The 21,176-nt window shown below is 33.5% G+C and overlaps 1 protein-coding gene across 7 annotated transcripts in view; it reads right to left on the reverse strand.

Annotated features, from left to right (window-relative positions):
* Positions 1-1,012: 1,012 nt before the first annotated feature.
* Positions 1,013-21,176, reverse strand: part of LOC132419222 (lysine-specific demethylase 6A-like) — a 168,432-nt gene continuing 148,268 nt past the window's right edge. For 6 of the 7 annotated variants that reach the window (XM_060003217.1, XM_060003218.1, XM_060003216.1 and 3 more), the window contains 5 exons: positions 20,950-21,137; positions 17,716-17,857; positions 7,339-7,465; positions 3,788-3,958; positions 1,013-2,681 (listed from right to left, as the gene is read on the reverse strand). In XM_060003217.1, the coding sequence (XP_059859200.1) occupies positions 2,652-2,681; positions 3,788-3,958; positions 7,339-7,465; positions 17,716-17,857; positions 20,950-21,137 (658 nt within the window). In that variant the 3' untranslated portion in view covers positions 1,013-2,651. The remainder of the gene's footprint in view (positions 2,682-3,787; positions 3,959-7,338; positions 7,466-17,715; positions 17,858-20,949; positions 21,138-21,176) is intronic. The other variant, XR_009518158.1, reaches the window with a different exon arrangement.

Raw genomic sequence — 21,176 nt, forward strand, 5'->3', positions numbered from 1 at the left:
AAAAGTAACAAAACAAAGACTCACAGATACAGAGAATAAACGAGTGGTTACCAGTGGAAGAGGTGGGGGGAGGGCAAGATAGAGGTAGGGAACTAACAGGTACAACTTACTATGTACAGAATAAATAAGGTACAAGGATGAATACACAGGGCATAGCCAATATTTTATAATAACTATAAATGGAATATAACCTTAAAAAACTGTGAATCATTATGCTGTGCATCTAAAACTTACATAATATTGTACCTCAACTTTTCAAAAAAAGGCACACCGGAAAAAAAAAGGCTTGGGTGGAGTCTATGTTAACAAGTCTTACACTTCCTGCAGTAAAATAACAACCACCTCCAAAATCCAATTTATAAAGGATATTAAACTGATGAAAGAAAATAGGAAACAGAAGACTTCGTTAATGTAGATATACTTCTAAGTGATGGTGGTATATTTGATTTCATGTCCTGTTCTCTACTGCTTTAAAGACTGTAAAATTCTGTGAAGTAAAATTCTTGACAGGCAATCCAAATAGAACTAAGGCTTTTTTATGTGCAGGTAAATACAGTAGTTCAATTTATACGAACCTTGGCAATAAATCATCTCAAAAAGAGATGAAACAGTAAGATGCTATGTAAGAAATACAAAATAGAGCTAGTTAAAAAATTCAGATGTAGCACTAATAAATTATAATATAAACGTAATACTTTATAAGTCTCCTGATCGTTAAATTTTAACTTTCGTTTCAAAAGAGTCTGTCTTGAGCTCTATCATATTTTGACTTTTGGACAAAAACCATTTACATGAAAATCAGAAAATATAGCTGTTAAAATAATATGAGTGGCATTTGCTAGTTTTCTTAACTAAAATGGAATTATAATTACTTCCTTTTGAAATTATATATACACGTGTATACATATGTGTATCTATATGTATGTATATATATATGATTACTGTTCAGATTTCAATTATTGAAAAACTGTTACCTAAATTTAATAAAATATGCACAACTTTTTGTCTTTAAATTATTTCTAGAAAGTTATTTGAAAAAAGTACTTCATTAATACAATCATAAAGGCATTTCACCAGATAGGATTATAAATTCTCTAGACATTTGCATAACTTCATTTGTAGAACCTTACCAAAACTCCCTGGAACACTGTTATAAAGAAAAATGTGATAAAATGAGAATACAGGCCAAAAGCTTCAGCAAGTACAGGTAGAAAACAAGGAATTCTTACAAAATGGTTAATGGTTAATTAAGAGTAATTTGTTCATATGAAGTAAAAAACCTTCACCTTGTTAAAATTTACTAGTGATACAGAATTTGAATATATCCCCCCCTCCCCTTGCTGAACCATGTTGTACAGGCAGAAAATCATGAAATTTTAAGTCATGTAATCCAGAAAATAAGTCACTTAATATATTTGTTCTTAGAGTGGAGACCATCATTCTGACTCTCCTCTTCATAATAAACAAGATTTATCAAACCTCCATCATGTTCTCTTTAAAATCTTAACTTCACTATTCATTTTCTACTCTACACTTTTCTGGTACTTTTTTATTGGTGATCACTGCAATAACTGAAACCTAACAAATCAGATGAAAGACATTTACTTTCAAAATAAACATACTTTTGCAAGTAATACTTTACAGTAGGCACCTCAGAAACTATCATATATGTGAAAATTCAAAAGTTTTCTTTATATTTTTACAACTATGTATTGTATTATATATGTTATACATGTGTGTGAATATATATGTACATATAAAATATATATAATCAGATTTGAAAATGAATAAAATCTGGGTCTTTACAGAAAGTCTTTCTACAACTCAAACAGTGGAAAACCCTTTGAACATTGAACAACTTTAACAAAAGATTCTGTACAATGCTAAAGTTTTATTTACACATACAAAATGTAAAAGGAGTAGTGTTTAAAATTACAGAACTCCTTAATATTTAACAGCAGGCAATCTCAAAAAAAAATAATAACATTCCATTCACAAATATTTTCAAGCAATAAATATGTATTCATAAATAGTGTAAATCTGTATTAGATTAGAAACAAAATCACAAATTTAAAGTTTATTCCTTAGTCTATGTGCAATCGATTATCTTTGTATCTTTTGTTATTAGGTTACGAAATTTTTAAAAAAGTCTTAATTTGGAACCATTATGGCCTCAAAACAATACAGAAAAACTTAATGCAGTTAAAAAATATTTTTCTCCTTTAATTTTTCACATTAAAAAAGTTAACCAAAGATTTAAATTTATTAACTATCTTCGCAAACAAATGGCCAGTGAGGACAGTGTATCTTCCCCAGGAAACTTCTGAAAGGATAAAATATAGATGAAAACTAATTTATCAGTCCAGAAACAGAGAAACAAACAACAAAAAAGGTATCATCGAGTCAGTAGTCTGTTGGACAATGCCAGTTTTGTCAGATACCATAAAACATGTGATAATTATTACTAAGTAAAGCTGGATCATCTTGGAGCAGAAAAGTGCTCTCCTACATCCAGTTGTTTGACAATATTCTTGGAAGGTTGCATAGACATTAGCTTTTGGTCAGCACTCTTAAGAAGCAGCTACAAACCCAGTGGTGCAGAACTTTCCTGAAGATCAGAAAAGGTGTCATTTAATATTCATGGAACAATATCAAGAAGAGGAGGATGATACTGAAGGAGCCTAAAATTAAAAGTGAGGTGTATTAATTATTTTAGTATATCATTAATCCTTAAAAGTGTTCTCTAGTTCATGGCTATAAACAATATACAGCCTACTTATGAAGTGAGTTAGAAAGAAACACCAATCTTAAAAAAGTTCAATAGCCTGCTAATTGATGTGCTTTTATTGTGTCCTTTAGGACCATATTTCTAAGAGTTCTAAATTATTACCCTCATTTTTCTGTACATCATTTAGTCACAAAAACTTACAGGACATACCAAACTGACTGCTAAAACACAGAATTTGTGAAAAACTTTAAAAATTTTAATTAAAATTTCACTAGTTATTGGTTCATGAACATTTCTCAGCTAGAGTATATATTGCACAATTTCTCATAATTTTTCTCTTTTTTAAGCAATCCTAAGCACCATTCAATTAAAAATACTACAAACTAAATTTCAATATTTAGAACAAAAGGCACTTGACCAGTATTAACAACTCATGAATAACTAATTCCCTTCATAAAGCCATTCAAAGTCAAAAGTAAAGGTTGGCAACCTGTCTTTGAAATTAAAACATGCAGAATACACATACTTCTGAATTTAGTTTCATGCATCTTATAAACTGTACCATTAGTCAAAATCCATCAAATATTTCCATGAGTTTAAAAGATAACAAGAACTAGGTCTTAAATAAATACAATTAAGCTCTGAAAATAGAAGAATATTAAAAACATAATGATTTTTCTTTAGATCATACCTACAGAATTAAGTAATCAACATTTGGTTTTATCAATTAAGCCAAGTAGCATAAAGACTATGATAATATTCTAAAAGTACACAAAGATTTTTAAATGTAATTACTGTTATTATTTAGGCCATTCCCACTGAAAAGGACAAACAGTAATATATATTAATTTGATAAAAGGCTTCCAAGTATGAAAAAGAGGAATATTTTCTTACACATCATCTATTGAACCAATGGAACCAATATACATCTTATTAACAAATATACATCTTATTAACCAATATATATCTTATTAATCCTTATTAACTAGTTAGCAAAAACAAACACTGCTGCTTCACAACCCAGCTAACTATGTACTCTCACATGATGAATTCACTTACTAATGTAAACTGGTCATATACTTGCATGAGGTCCTCCATTTTGTATTCTTCTAGCACCACAAAATTGTTCAGATTTCCACTTGTTTTTCGTGCACAGTCATGGCAATGTACTATGTATGTCTTTTGAGAATTGCTTTCATTAGTGACAAAAAGAAGATCAAAAACCTCCACCTATTTTGTAAGAGAAAAAGCACTGAACAGAGACAGTTGAATTTATTTGCACAACTTATAAAACTATGGAATTCTACTTTACATGAAAATGTGGACAGTTATTTTTGTCTAAATGCTGGGACTTAAAAAAGCCACAGAGTTGTATGTCTGAGATACCAGGTTTATTTTGTAGGACACCCAAAGACAAGGGTAATGTTATATACTTAGAGATTAAACTAATGGAATGAAATCCTCGTTATAATCACTAATTAAAGTTTAATCAAACATTTATAAGGATCAGCCTATTTTTATTTTCCCCAGAATATCAGAACAAAAATAGAAAAAAGTGATAATTTTTCTACTTCTTCATGATAGTATTCATAGTGTTCTGGTTTTGTTTGTCTCTCTCTCCTCACACTGAGCTCCACAAAGGTTGTGACTAAACTATTTTATTCATTTTTGGACTCTCAGATATCATACTGCTTAGTTTGGAAGCAAACCAAACCAAAATAATAATAATAATAAAAGTAAAGGAAAAAAAGAAAAATGGAAAAGTGAAGGAAAAATAGGAAACAAACACTTGAATGAACATGATGAGATTATTTTCAAGAGCCCAAAACTCATAGATGACTAATAAAGGGTGTTCACTTCTAAGCCTACTATATTAAGGAAGATAAGTACAGGGTGTATTCATGAACTTTACCATACGGAGAGACAATAAGTGCATCTTAGAAAGAATGTTGAGTTACAATGACTCTGCCAGGAAAGTGGATAATAGACAGAATACTTGTTTTCATATACAGAATAGATTCTTATATATCTGAGGTATAATACCTAACCAGAATCTGTTTGGCCTTATAATAATATACTTCAATGAGGCTATACAATAGTAAAACAGCCAACAGATTTAATCAGTATATCTCATAAGTGTAACACAGTTTCAAGATCTAGTTCAGACCTTTCCAAGTTCTAGGCAAGTGATCTGACTTCTGCTTGACTTGTTCAGTGATTAGAAACTCATCACCTCAAATCGTCTTGGAACAACCTAATTAAACTTAAAAGCTTTTGCACAGCAAAAAAGAACCCCATAAACGATACGAAAAGACAGCATTCAGAAGAAAATATTTGCAAATGAAGCAACTGACAAGGGATTAATCTCCAAAATACACAAATAGCTCATGCAGCTCAGTATCAAAAAAACAAACAACCCAAACAAAAAATAGGCAGAAGACCTAAACAGATATTTCTCCAAAGAAATGACCATACAGATGGCTAAGAGGTACATGAAAATATGCTCAACATCACTAATTGTTAGGAAATGCAAATCAAAAGTACAGTGAGGCATCACCTCACACCAGGTACAATGACCATCATTAAAAAATCTACAAACAATAAATGCTAGCAAGGGTGTGGAGAAAAAGGAACCCTCTTGCACTGTTGGTGGGAATGTAAATGGATACAGCCACTGTGGAGAACAGTATGGAGGTTCCTTAAAAAACTAAAAATAGAACTACCATATGACCCAGCAATCACAGTACTGGGCATATACCCTGAGAAAACCATAATTCAAAAAGACACATGCACCCCAATGTTCACTGCAGCACTATTTACAATAGGACACAGAAGCAAACTAAGTGTCCAATGACAGATGAATGGATAAAGAAGATGTGGTAAATACAGTGGAATATTATTGAGCCATAAAAAGGAATGAAACTGGGTCATTTGTAGAGACGTGTATGGACCTAGAGTCTGTGACACAGAATGAAGTCAGAAAGAGAAAAACAAATATAGTATACTAACACATATACGTGGAATCTAGAAAACTGGTACAGAAGAATTTATACACAGAACAGGAACAGAGATGCCACATAGAGAATGGGCGTGTGGACACAGGGGAAAGCGGAGGGTATGACGAATTGGGAGATTAGGATTGACATGAATACACTACAATGTGTAAAACAAATAGCTAGTGGAAACCTGCTGTATAGCACAGGGAGCTCAGCTCAGTGCTCTGTGGTGACCTCCTAGCTGGGTGGGATGGCGGGGTAGAAGGGGGGGGTCCAAGAGGGAGGGGATATATGTATACATATAGCTGATTTACTTCATTGTACAGCAGAAACTAACACAACACTGTAAAGCAATTACAAAAAAAATGCAGAGTTCATAAGGTTTTCTATTACTATGAACAGGCAGTAACATACTTTAGGGAGCCCAGTAAAAAGTTGCGTTTCTTCAACTTGTCATCATTTGCCATTTGATCAACTATCCTGTTGATTTTATTTTCTAAACACTTCTCCCTTCCTTCTCCCTTTATTTTATATCCCTAACACTACCTATGAGTCTCAGCCCTCAGTTAACTTTTCTTAACACCATTCTAGGGATCTCCCTGGCAGTCCAGGCTGTGCTTTTACTGCAGGAGGCATGGGTATGATCTGGGAACAAGATCCCACATGCCTTGTGATGCAGCCAAACAAACAAACAAAAAAACAAATAAACCAAACACACTACCCATTCTGTAGTCTCCCAACTAGGCTCTTCACTTTCTATCTCCATCCTCTTCAATGATCAACTACCACTCTCTGAAACACGTATCATGACTTGAGTCGCTTGCTCTAAAACTTTTAACGACCTTAGAATAAACATCAGATTCCTTAAATTCAAGATGCTCGCAGCTACACACCATCTCTTACACATTCTGAAAATATGTGCTACATTTTCTAGCCACACTGAACTACTTAACCTCTTTATTATGTACACTACTTGTTTCCCCATCTGTAACACCTAATGATGCTTTATTCTCCAATTCAAGCCATTTTGCGCCTGCTGAAATCAAATTCATGCTTCAAGGGGCTCCGATGGTAATGTTAGAAAGTCATTTTTCGTAAATATTTGTATAATAGTCTGTATATATGACCACAGTCATTACGGTTTCATATATATCACATTTAGTTGTTAACAAATTGTATTATCCAAGTAGAATATAAGCTCCTCCAGAACAGCTACCACATCTTTATCTTTGTACTTTTTAAAAGTCTTGGTCACAAGAGAAAAAAATTAAAAATTTATGAAATTAACTACAAAGGACTTAACACTTATCAGCCTAGACCTATACTGAAATAGATCCAGTTTGCTGGCAACTGTGTACTTACTACGAATTGTTCCTGATTTAAAATCTGAGATGATAATCATCTGGTAAGAAGGTGCAACACAAATACCACTGTTAGGAGATACTTCTGAGTTAATATTTGATGAAATATTATACCATCAAATGAAAATTTAATACAATTGCTATGATAGTCAATTTCAATAAAATACATTAAAGTATAGGTAAATTTATAATTAAAAAACAAAAGAAACCAAACCCTAGAGAAACCACAACAAAACTGTCAATAAGAAGTTACCTCGCAAATGCTACAGTAATGCGCTGGTTCATGATTTGTCCGCCCATGCCATATAACCTCTTTTCCTGCTGTAATAAGAGCTTCCCTCAGTGTCTGACATTGCTTTAGAATTTTCATAAGACAATACCTATTATGGAGAAAAATTGTTGTGACAACTGAATACTGAGTATTCTTAGCACAAAAGAAACACCAAATAGAAATAACTTTGACATTCTTGGTTCTAAGATCTATTCACATAATTTTCCTTTTTTCAATTTTTCATATCTAGTAGGCCTAACAATGATAATACTAAAGCACTGAAAGTTGAGAACTAATATTTGAATATAAAAATACAATGCTGTCTACCAAAAAAAACCTCACATCTTATTTGAAGATATATTCTTACTTTTTACTTCGATTTAGACAACTGAGAGAGTTTCCCTAAGAGTCAATTTCTTCATCTTTGAAATGAACAGTCTGAACTGCAGGCTGACTTTTTTTTTTTTTTTTTTTCTGGGGGGCTCCGGACACACAGGCTCAGTGGCCATGGCATGTGGGAGCCTCCCGGACCGGGTCACAAACCTGTGTCCCCTGCATCGGCAGGCAGACTCTCAACCACTGCACCACCAGGGAAGCCCAGGCTGACTCTTTGGTTATAGCAAGGTAAGAAGGTACATATTTACATCTAGATACAACAGAATTACTTTTATATAATTGATTTTAAAATTCTGAATTATGTAAACAATTATCTATGAATTATGATATAAAATTAGTTTAACTATAGTACTAAAGGAAAAAAGGGTATTATTGTTTCAATTTTAATTTGAAGGTAGTATAATGGAATCTTTATATTAACACAAACTTTTTTGTAATTTACACTTTCCTTACATGCATACTTCTGATGCTAACAATATATTGAATTCTCACAAAAAGTGTTAATTTTTCTATAATTTGCTGTCACCACTTAGAATTGTCTATTACAGTTGCCACAAACGTGTCTCAAAGTTCTCCTTTGAATGCAGAGCTGGACTAGTTGATTTATGAGGTACATTTCAACTCTAAAATTATCCTAAAAAGCACAAAATTGGTTTAGCAAAAATGATGTCACAACAATGTCTGTGAATAGTATAACCGCCTGGAATCATGATCAGATTAACTTGGACCTCTTTGATATACTGAATTGCTACTAACTTAGAATTTGGAATGTATTATTATTACATAAACTATTACTTGAAAGAAATGATATTACATTAACAGTATCTGAAACTATCTTCCTTATCTTTATAGGCTTTTAGTCTTTTTTTCCCATTAGGATGTAGGATTAATGAGAGCAAAGGCTTTGTCTATTTTGTTACCTGCAGTAGGACTGTGCCTGGCATAGAGGAGGTATATAATAAATATTTGATTACTAAGCAAGAAAGTAAATTCTACAATATGATAAGAAATAGCAGATTTAGATTCCCTTTATTTATATTTCTATGCTATTTGTTATTTGCCAGGTTAAACTATTATTATCCGTTTTTTAAAATCAAAAAGTCTGGAATAAATTTACTTTAAGTAAAATCTTGTTCATTTATTTAAAAACATAAAAAGTATAATAATATTAAATCCAAACTTGCATGAAAATTTTCTTAAGTATCATATAAAATCATACCACTTTCAATTTGCCTAGACAAATTCTTTTCAGTTTTTAAGAAACAAAGCCATGCCTTACCTGTATTTGGATATCGAAATAAGAAAAGCTTTGTAGTGTGGTGTGGTGTGTTTTTGCGTGTGTGTTTGAAAGAAGTGCTAGGACAAGCAAGAAGTAAAAATTCAGTTCTGGAAAGAAAATATATATCACACTAGACATAGCATTTCTTGATGTCCTCCTACTACCCTTCTTCACTATGGTTTCACCTCTGGGACCAGACACCTTTTCACATAAGTACTGCTTCAAATTATTTATTTCACAGGAAAATAATGACTAAAACTCTGAAAATTTTTATTTGCACAGACAGCAATGCTCATAAACTTGACAATGCTATCATGTGGGAAAATAAAATGTTAATATTTTATTCATGAAGATAGCATTCATGAAGGGTTACATACATTAGGCCACCTAAGTTTTATGCTACCTAAGCCCACCATCAGAGGCATTATTGTCTATCCTATTTTACAAACAAGGAAAATGGACAACAGAAGGGTGAAATTTCCCAAAATAAGATCCCAAATGATGCAAATACTGGAGTAAATAAAAGTTAGGCTGACTCAATATTAAAGTCTCTCTGACAACAATCTCAGACTGTCACCACAATTTTAGTAGATGCTACAGAAATTAAAAACCAAGAGATGCCTTGCCTTTTCCAGCCTACCTTACTGATAGAGGCATGTACAAAAAGTGAGCCTAATATACGGTGATAATTGTGGGCATACTACGAATCATTGTAACTGGCTTCATTTACCATTCAACTACATAAAGAACACGATATTTATATTACAAAGTTGAATCAGTACCAAAAGATCTCATCTACTACATTATCGTTTAATTCCTTTCAAGGATTTTATCAAAAGGAATGCTCTAATATTAATGACCATATGAGTTTCATGAAAATGAAGAAAATCAAAGCACTGTAATAAATGTAATAAATTTCAAATATCTTCAAACATTAATTATAAATTGAAGAGTGAGGATTCCCTTAAACTTTCAATCAACTCATTTTTTAATTAAAACCAAGAAAGGAGAAATATTTATTTTGGAGAATACAGATAAAAATCAAGAATAAACAACACCTCCATTAACTGTATTTTAAGCTTTAAAGTACATATTTAGTGTCCCCTCATGATACAAAAATAATACTTAGAAATAGGGAAGGAAATTATTTTTCAGCTATCCAAGTAAAAATATATACACTCAACTTAACCCCAATCTCAAATAGTGACCAAAGAAACAGTATTGTATATCTCCTGATACAATACAAATAGAAAACACATTATCTCTTTTCAAAAATGTTTAACCTGAATCTAATATAAGGAAACAACCAGACAAACCCAAAATGTGAAACATTCTAAAACGCACCTGGCCTGGTTTCTTCAAATAAAAAGACAATGTCATTAAGAACGATTCTTAAGAGACCAAAAAGACATGACATGATTGAATGACTCCAAAAAGAACAGCCAAATACTATATTCAATGTGAACTCTGAATGACTCTAAATTGGGAATAAGAGTGGACTAAAAAGAAGCAATAGCTTTTAAAGAACTTTTTGGACAGGTGATAAATTTTAACTATAGATAATATGATATTCTGATTTTAGTTATCTTAGGTGTGACAAAGCTGCTATGGCTATGAAGGGTAAGGCCCTTATTTTTAAAAGATGTAGAATAAATTAGGCAGGGTTCCATAGATAGTAAGTAAATGTGGCAAAAACTTAAAGTAAACTAAGATGAAAAATCTATCAGTATTCAGTGTACTATTCTCTAACTTTTCTGCAGGGCTGAAAAAGTTTATACAATAATATAATTCAACTTGTGTAATTCAATTTTTGTAGTGCAGCTATGTTTTGTGGTAAAATTTACATTAAAAAATATATATCTTAATATGGAAAGATACAGGAGTTGAGTAAATTAAAATATCAGTGGACTTAAACTTTAAGTACTATTAATGCAGTCTTTCTGTGATGTTTTAAAAATAGCTAATAGTTCAGAAACCTCAGCATCTCAAATCTTAGCAGGGATTATATATAAGCTAGCTCCAGCTATCAGTCCTCTATACTAGGTAACAGAGCTATCTACCCCTCTGAGTGTTTATAGAAATTTTTCTTTAAACATTCTATGAAGACTTTAAATTCTTCATGTTGAAAAAGCCAGGCTGTAAAATCATTATCAATATCTAACTCATTCCTCTCCTTATTCTTTAGTCACAATCTCAATGACAAGAGCAAATGCTGTGTTACAATCCCGAATCAAGCAAAACAGATTCCTCCCTTATCTCAACCATTCAACCATGAAATATATCTTATTTTTTATTCTCTAAATTCTGGCTGCCTCTTGTCTGAACAGCAGTAATTACCTTTCAATTCATGCCTATATTCTTCCTATCTTCATCATACTGTGGCCAACTGATCTAACTTGCAAATTTGATTATTTTTACTTCCAAAATTAAAAACTTTTCTCATTAGCAACTGTTGCTGATGTGAAACATACCTGAAATTTTTAGCCAAACAGTTTATATATGTTCCATAACTATTATGAATGAAGAAGTTGAGCTTAACTGCAAAGACACAGTTTTAATTCTGATCCACATCAGGAGAAATTCAGTTCAGTTGCAACACAGAGGATTTGTGAAAAAGTTTTGACGGTAATTTAAGTCAAAAGAGAAATTTATACACTGAGATCAGTTATTACAGTGATTCCTCAGGGTTTAGGATTAAAATCTTTGAAGTCAAGTCCATTGCGTTCTAAACTGACAGACAATGATAATCAACATAATGAATATGCTTTTCACTCATGATTCTCCTTGCTGCCATTTCTAGGTGGTATCTGGAAGAATATGAAGTAAAGTACGAATGAAGATTAGTCCAATATAGTAAAATGGCTAAGTTGTAGAAATCTGAAAAGATGTACTAAATCACTAAGTCACACCACAGGCTTTCTGGCTTTAGAATGCACTGATACCAAACTTGAACTAACTACAAAGGAAAAAAAATTAAGCATCTTATAGAGTAGTTTAAGAAAAGAAAGATAATTCAGTCTTAAACCAACAAAAAAATCAGTAGTTGGAAAGTGGAAATAACCCTTGCCATTTTAAAATCACATAGTGCAAATACAAGCTAAGTGGCAAAGCACTTAGAGTTTAGTTACACCAAGTATTCCTAAGGTTTGTAAAACTCATTTGGTGTTTAAATCAGGCTACTATAGTTATTACGTAGCTCATTTACAGTGCCCATTCACATTTCACTACAGAATTATTAATATGCTTAAGAATGCTGTCCTATACCCTGCTAGTATGGGTGGTAGGGAAAAATATGTATCTTTTTAAAAAATTTTTTGGCTGCATTGGGTCTCTGCTTCTGCGCCCATACTCCCTCTAGTTGCGGTGAGCAGGGGCCACTCCCCACTGCAATGCTCGGGCTTCGCCGGCTTCTCGGGCTTCTCATTGTGGTGGCCTCTTCTGCCGTGGAGCACAGGCTTCACGTGCGTGGGCTTCAGTAGTTGTGGCACACAGGCTCCAGAGCGCAGGCTCAGTAGTTGTGGCTTGCAGGCTCTAGAGCGCAGGCTCAGTAGTTGTGGTGCACGGGCCCAGCTGCTCTGCGGCATGTGGGATCTTCCCGGACCAGGGCTTGAACCCACATCCCCTGCATTGGCAGGCAGATTCTCAACCACTGCACCACCAGGAAAGCCTCAAAATATGTACCTTTTTAAAACCAAAGAAAATCTGAAATCTAAAAGACATCTGGCCCAAAGAATTCAGGATAAGGACTATAACCTAGAGTATTTCCTCTGTAAAGTCTTTCCTGAATTCTGTCTTGAAAGAGCCATCCTCTATGCTCCCCCATTATACCTTAGCAACAGTTCCATTAAAGCAAAGAGCACATTTTTCAATAGCTGTGCAAAGAGTACATTGTTTCTAATAGTTAGCACCCTAAAAATGTATCACTCCTTTCAAAGCATCCTGCAAAGTACCTAGGCACCCAGTTGGTTCACAATAAACACTGCCTGAATTAAAGAATAGAAAGACCTATTTATACCTCAGTAGATGATACTGGTAAGTATTCCTTATTTTCTTTTTGGTTGATTTGTTATACTTAAGCATACTGTATTTAGCTATGAACCAACTATAAAGAGGTTTAAAATAGTAAACATAGTGGTAAAAATAGAATATTTAAGCATACATCTAAAAGTAGTAGTGTGAGAAATGACTATCAAGAGAGGTGGATGTGGGGGAGTGTCAAATTCTTTCAGAAATTCATGTTCTAGGCTTAAAAATGTAGATTCTCAAGAATTCTACAATTGTGATGTCTTATATTTAAAATGGCTGGTCACTGGTTACCTCCACCAAGTAGTTTCAGGGATACATCAGAGTCAAAAGCCATACTGCTATGAATGGAGGAATGAAAAAGACAAGCTCAAAGCTAACACATGAAATGACTCAAAGAGAAGAATTACAAGAAAGAAACTATTTAGGAATCACCACAGCACATAAAACAGGTTAAATTAATACCACCTCCTTCTGACAGGATTTAAGGACAAAAGCAATGATAAGGATACAATAATTAAACAGCAAAAAAACTTCTGGGAAGACAACAAAAACAATAAATCTTTGTTATTTCTTTAACAACATATTCTAACTGCTCTCCTGCCTCTCTCTGTTCATTCTCTTATTTAGTTCCTCATTTTTCCTGTTCGTAAATACAACTACTCTTTGAAGCTCTATTCCTCATTGTTAGTTCTCTTCCTGTAAAGGTAATAATCACAAAATAGTAGGTAAAACACTCCAGTTAGTTGGCTCCTGCTTTGCTCTCTAAAGTTATTTCCAATAGCTTTTTCTAAAATCTGTTTCCATTTTCTCAGTCTTGCTACTGCCCCACATGAAGGGATGTGTCACAATTACAAACAAAGACCTTCCTACTGAACCTATATAGGTGTTTTAAAATGCTGATTCTGCACCTAACTAGATAGGTGACCTAAGCCTGGTGTAACTGAAATAATTTTTGTTCAGCACTTAGAATAAAACTTAGTAAGATTACAAAGTACTACTGGACATCTAAAACCTACTTAATATGGAAACCCAAAGGGATATTTCATTCATTCTTTTCCCACATCAAGTTCTCTACTCATTCCTTCTCCTATACCTTTGTGCTTCACATAAATTACCTTGCTTTCCCAAAGAACAGCTCCCCCCAAAACATCCCTGATTCTGTAAGATCCAAGATATATAACATTAACATTTTAAAAAATTAGGATACTATTTTTTTTTACTGAGTTGTAATTGATGTCACTGATACATTTTAAAATCTACAACTTTTAATCCATGTATTTACATGCTCTACAACTTTTGCCCTCCTACCTCCACTGTCTCTCCCCATCTTCCCTAAATGAAGACAGGAATTTGCACAGAATATTTATAAATCTTCAGGGCTCAGCCCAGTTCCATCTATTCAGCTAGTACTCAAATATTTATCTATTAAAGGAAAGACACTGCAAATAAGCATTGGTGGTGAATGAAAGTACATTTTGAGAGGTGGCTGAATGACCCTGGTCAACATTTTTTTTTTTTTCCGGTACGCGGGCCTCTCCCTGCTGTGGCTTCTCCCGTTGTGGAGCACAGGCTCCGGACACGCAGGCTCAGCGGCCATGGCTCACGGGCCAAGCCGCTCCGCGGCATGTGGGACCTTCCCAGAACAGGGCACGAACCCGTGTCCCCTGCATCGGCAGGCAGTCTCAACCACTGTGCCACGAGGGAATCTCCCTGGTTAACATTTTTAATCAGAGTGATAACAAAAAGAGGAGCTAATTCAACATGAGACAACTAAAGTTGGAAGTAGAATTCTGAAATTATAATAAATGCAGTCAATATTCAAAATGATTTCATATTCTATAAGGAAGTATTAAAAACCTCTACAAGAAACACAGCACCAATAAGTAAATACATTCACTTAGGGTATTAAATATATTTTTTTAAATGTGTAAGGAAAATATGGATGAAAACTATTTCCAGTAATTTAAATAGAAGGAAACCTGAATTTGTATATTCAAGTCCAATATTAAGACAACTGCTAGGACAAAGACAATGTAATTTAAAATGCCACCATAGAGAAATGGGAACATTTCCATTCATGGAAGGCAAGTCTTGGTGTCCTGCATTTTAAGTACTGATAGAAACACTGACACACTGGAAGGGGTCTAGAAGATGTTGAGAACAATGAGGGTAGGGAATGAAAATGACCGAAGTGAGAGAAGTTTTAAGTTTATGAACCAGAGATAACAAAAACACAAGATGATAATCATCTTTTCTTGCTTCCTTTTTCCTTATCTCACTATCCAATCTATGTGTAAACATCCGAAAATAGACTGCAGTGTGATACTTCTTTCCAGTTCCACTGCTACAATCACAATCCAGGTTAGTCTGGATTTCTGCCAATTGACTTATAACTGTTCTCTTTAGTTCTAAAGAGAACTAGTTCCATTCTCCAATCCTTTTTCCACAAATAGACAGATTCACATTTTAAAAATGTAAATCAAAATCTATCCCTCTCCTTCTTCTACACACGTAGAATTAGTACCTAAACTATTTAACAGTGCCTACATCTGTAATTTCGTACCTCACCATTTTCATGAACTCATTACCACAGCTATTCCCCTCCTTCATTCCGTTACAGCCATTTCTGTCCCATAAATACACCAAAGTTGTTCTCATTTAAGACTTTCACTTGTTTTGGGGGACTGAAATGCTTTATCCTAGCTCTTCTTTTTAGTTGTCTCCTTTTTATGATTCCGATCCAAGTATGGAAACCATGCTCTCAGAAGCCACTTGAACAAAAGTGCAGCATTCTTCACCCCCTAACCAAAAAACAAACAAATTTGCAAAAATAAATTTTACTCATATTACTTAACAGTAACTTATTTATCTGTTTGGGAATTTGTCTGTCTGGCTTCACTACAGATTAAATCTCACAAAGGAAGAGATTTAGTTTTATACTCTGCAGTATCTATTTTATTGCCAAGAACAGCATCAAGCATAGAGTATGTGGTTCTGAAATACTAGTTGAATGTTATTCGTTTTGCAAAAATCCTAAAATAATCTGGGGCATTGAGACAAAAAGTACATTTTGGATCAGCCTTTGAATATATTCATGAATTAGAGCTGAGGTAATGACCATACTGAAGAAGTTACCAAATGACCACCCATAAATTGTGGATTTTTAATAGGACTTACTCTGTTAGTTAAGAATTTGAATAACATTCTTTCAAACTTTTCTAACTTTACTTCTCAAACATTTAACAAAAACAGAATGTGTCAATAAGTAAAACAGTGCATAGGCACATTACCCTGATCCTGCAATTTCTGTCTGGATATATTGGTTAGAACAAAATTTTGAAAATAAATTTGAAATTGTTTAAAATTAGCCAGCACTATTTTTAAAGATACTGGGAGACACTGTATATCTTCCTCTCCCATTCACAAAGTTCATGAACATAATATACAGGCCCTGAAGGGACTTAAGAACAACTAAGAAAATTACTGGTTTAACTATTTATTCTGTAATTTCCCAAATTCATTTCAGCAGAGTTATTTTTCATTAGTGATGGAGTTGGGGGAGAAGGGCAAGAAAAGCATGTAAACTGAAATCTGGAGAAGCACTAAGTGGCACTGCCGGAAAAAATGTACAAGAAGAAACATCATGGTTCCATTCCATACCACTGCAATAAAGCAAATATTGCAATAAGGCAAGTCACAATTTTCTGGTTTCGCAGAAGTTAGGTTTACTATGTATGGTAGTCTATTAAGTCTGCAATAGCATTATATCAAAAATAACAATGCATACACCTTAATCAAAAATACTTCATTGCAAGAAAAATTGCTAATCAGCATGTGAACCTTCAGCAAGTCATAATCTTTTCACAATAGTAACATCAAAGAGCACTAATCATAGATCACTGCAGGAAATATAGTAATAAAGAAAAAAATCTGAAGTATTGCGGGAATTACCAACATGAGACACAAAGAAAGAAAGTGGGCAAGTGCTCCTGAAAAGATGGTGCTGACAGACTTGTTCACAAACCCTCAATTTGTAGAAAACAATATCTGCAAAGAGCAATAAGGCAAAGAGCAATAAAATGAGGTATGCCTGTATTCTAAATATACCTACAAAAGAAATGGAACAGAAACTAGGCTAATAAATCAGAAATTACTAGAATATATATATTCAAGTTGTTTATCTACTAAATTTGTAATGAGTGGTTCAAGAAGATAAGGGAATGATTTAATTATGGCAGAAAATTTAAATAGTTAAAACACTATTTTAAATGCTAATTTCTTTACGAGATATTTTTATTTTAGTATCATTCTCACTCCCTGTGCTGCAGGCAGACATCAAATACTAAAACTAAAGATATCCCAGGATGTCACTTTGGTCAGAGGGTAAGGGAAAGCACAGATGTGTGAATTTACTGGTAAAGAATCATGTATGCCTTCACTCCTCTTTGTACCACAACAATCTATTTGGAAAGAAAAAATATTTTTTTACATGTGAATGCTCTTATTTTGTCAAGATATCTGAACCACTTTATCATCTGATGTCAACTGACGTAATTCTTTGGGGTAAAAATAATCATTAGGAAACACTCTTCACCATATTCCCTATCCCTATCACCAACCCCACAAGAGGAACTATAGCAATTCTGGAAAGTACTTACTTAATCATTTCAAAAAGCTTGGGATCTGAGACTTTGATATTTCGTGCCATATTCCAGGAGAGATGAACCATGGGTACCACTGACTTCACACTTTGCAATTTGTTCCACTCATACCGTTCTACTGCCAGTTTATACTGGCAGGCTAGGAGGAAAAAAATTTTTTTTAAGTTATAAAGCAAACTAACAAAATATATGAACATAATCATTATAACCTCTCAGGTGACCATTTTAACAGCAATTCTGAAAAACTAAAAGCACTAAAAAACTGTTTTATAAGTTGCAGGATACAATTAATGCACAGAAATCTCTTGCATTCTTATACACTAATGATGAAAAATCTGAAAGAGAAATTATGGAAACATTCCCATTTATTATTGCAACAAAAAGAATAAAATACCTAGGAATAAACCTACCTAGGGAAACAAAAGACCTGTATGCAGAAAACTATAAGACACTGATGAAAGAAATTAAAGATGATACCACCAGGCGGAGAGATATACCATGTTCTTGGATTGGAAGAATCAATATTGTGAAAATGACTATACTACCCAAAGCAATCTACAGAATCAATGCAATCCCTATCAAATTACCAATAGCATTTTTTATGGAAAAAGAACAAATCATCTCAAAATTTGTATGGAGACACAAAAGACCCCAAATAGCTAAAGCAGTCTTGAGGGAAAAAAAAAAGAGCTGAAGGAATCAGACTCCCTGACTTCAAACTGTACTACAAAGCCACAGTAATCACGACAATACTGTATTGGCACAAAAACAGAAACACAGGTTAATGGAACAAGATAGAAAGCCCAGAGATAAACCCAAGCACCTATGGTCACCTAATCTATGACAAAGGAGAAAAAGATATACAATGGAGAAAAGACCGTCTCTTCAATAAGTGGTGCTGGGAAAACTGGACAGCTACATGTTAAAGAATGAAATTAGAACACTCCCTAACACCATACACAAAAATAAACTCAAAATGGATTCGAAAAAAAAAAAAAAAATGGATTCGAGACCTAAATCTAAGACTGGACACTATAAAACTCTTAGAGGAAAACATAGGAAGAACACTCTTTGACATAAATCACATCAAGATCTTTTTTGATGGACCTCCTAGAGTCATGGAAATAAAAACAAAAATAAACAAATGGGATCTAAACAAACTTAAAGGCTTTTGCACAGCAAAGGAAACCATAAACAAGACGAAAGACAAACCTCAGAACGGGATAAAATATTCACAAACAAATCAACCGACAAAGGATTAATCTCCAAAATATATAAACAGCTCATGCAGCTCGATATTAAAGAAACGAACAACCCAATCCAAAAATGGGCAGAAGACCTAAATAGACATTTCTCCAAAGAAGACATACGGATGGCCAAGAAGCACATGAAAAGCTGCTCAGCATCACTAATTATTAGAGAAATGCAAATCAAAACTACAATGAGGTATCACCTCACATCAGTTAGAATGGGCATCATCAGAAAATCTACAAACAACAAATGCTGGAGAGGGTGTGGAGAAAAGGGAACCCTCTTGCACCGCTGGTGGGAATGTAAATTGATACAGCCACTATGGAGAACAGTACGGAGGTTCCTTAAAAAACTAAAAATAGAATTACCATATGATCCAGCAATCCCACTACTGGGCATATACCCAGAGAAAACAGTAATTCAAAAAGACATGTGCCCCCAATGTTCATTGCAGCACTATTTACAACAGCCAGGTCATGGAAGCAACCTAAATGCCCGTCAAAAGGGGAATAGATAAAGAAGATGTGGTCCATATATACAATGGAATGTTACTCAGCCATAAAAAGGAACGAAATTGAATAATCTGTTGAGACATGGATGGATCTAGAGACTGTCATACAGAGTGAAATAAGTCAGAAAGAGAAAAACAAATATATCGTATATTAACACATGTATGTGGAACCTAGAGAAATGGTACAGATGAACCAATATGCAGGGCAGAAGTTGAGAAAGAGATGTAGAGAACAAATGTATGGACACCAAGGGGGGAAAACGTGGGGTGGCGATGGTGGTGTGCTGAATTGAGAGATTGGGATTGACATGTATACAGTGATGTGTATAAAACTGATGACTAAAGAACCTGCAGTATAAAAAAAGAAACAAAAAAAAGAAATAATACTAAACTTTCTTTGGCTTATTTGTATGGAAATATATTAATATAAATGTTTCAGACATTACATGAAATTTCTTAAAATCTTATATGTTCTGGTATAATAAGGCATAATTCTAGTTATTACTTTAAAATGTATATATCAGAAATAACTAAATTTCCTTGTCAATTGCATTACTATGAACTTTCATCAAATCTTTAACCGTGGTCTTTTTTAAGTCTTTTGTCATTTACAGACAGTTCTGGGTGTATTCTGTTGCTTTCGCAAAAATGTTCCTATTTTCATCTTCAAGGAATTCATGGAAAAGACTCTGACAAGTTCAGGTTTCTGGTAACTGACTATACTGCTGAACTGAATGGATAGGCATTTTCCGAACTCTAATGGAAAACTGATGAACTCATAAAAGTGTTAACAAAAGATCAAGATAAAAAAAATTAATTACATGGGACTGAGTGAACTGATGAGGATGATTATAATTTTTGTGACTTACTTTTTGAATAAAAATTTTTAAAAAAACTTTTATAAGAATTACAGTTAAAAATTATCATTAAAGAGCACTTACTATGTGCTTACTATGTGGTAAGCATTGTGCGTGGTTCTTTTCACATCTCATTAAATTCTTTGAAACCCTCATTTTTTCAGACTAAAATAATTTCTCATTTTTCAGATTAAAAGAATGAGGCACTGAGATTTCAAAACACTTATCCAAAGTCACAAAACTAACAAAGACCAGATTTTTCATCTTACATATATTAGACAGAGTTTGACATAAGACTGTTGATGTGATATATCAGAAGAAATAAAAGTCTAAAAAATAACTATTCTGCTTTGCTTTTCCCTATAAAAGATTTCCTTTATAAAAAAGACACACAACAGTCTAAAATATCAAAAGTATATCCTCTATGATTACAAAAGCATACATTTGTTACTTGCTACATCCATTTCTTAAGTTGAATTTACTCTCTGTACTAACCACTGAGATTTTTCCTTGGACACAATTTTTCAATTTTTGTGAGTTACTTTCTAATAGAAAAATAATATATATTAGAATTCTTTAAAATGTAAAACCTGTCATTATTATTTATAATACCTGTAAGTGGACCAACATTCCAAGCAATATTGTTGCACCAGCCAACAGCCTGAACCCAGTGCACAGTGCCTGCATTTATCCAGACCAAATCTCCAGGTCTTTGAATAAACCTATATACAGGAACATTAGCTTCATAAAGATCTTCAAGATTGGGCCACCAAGAACTCATTAAAAAATTCAAATTATTTCTGAAAAAAATAATGAATAATGTTAATGGATAAAGTTTT

Source organism: Delphinus delphis, chromosome Y, assembly GCF_949987515.2.
Source record: "Delphinus delphis chromosome Y, mDelDel1.2, whole genome shotgun sequence".
Taxonomy (NCBI): domain Eukaryota; kingdom Metazoa; phylum Chordata; class Mammalia; order Artiodactyla; family Delphinidae; genus Delphinus; species Delphinus delphis.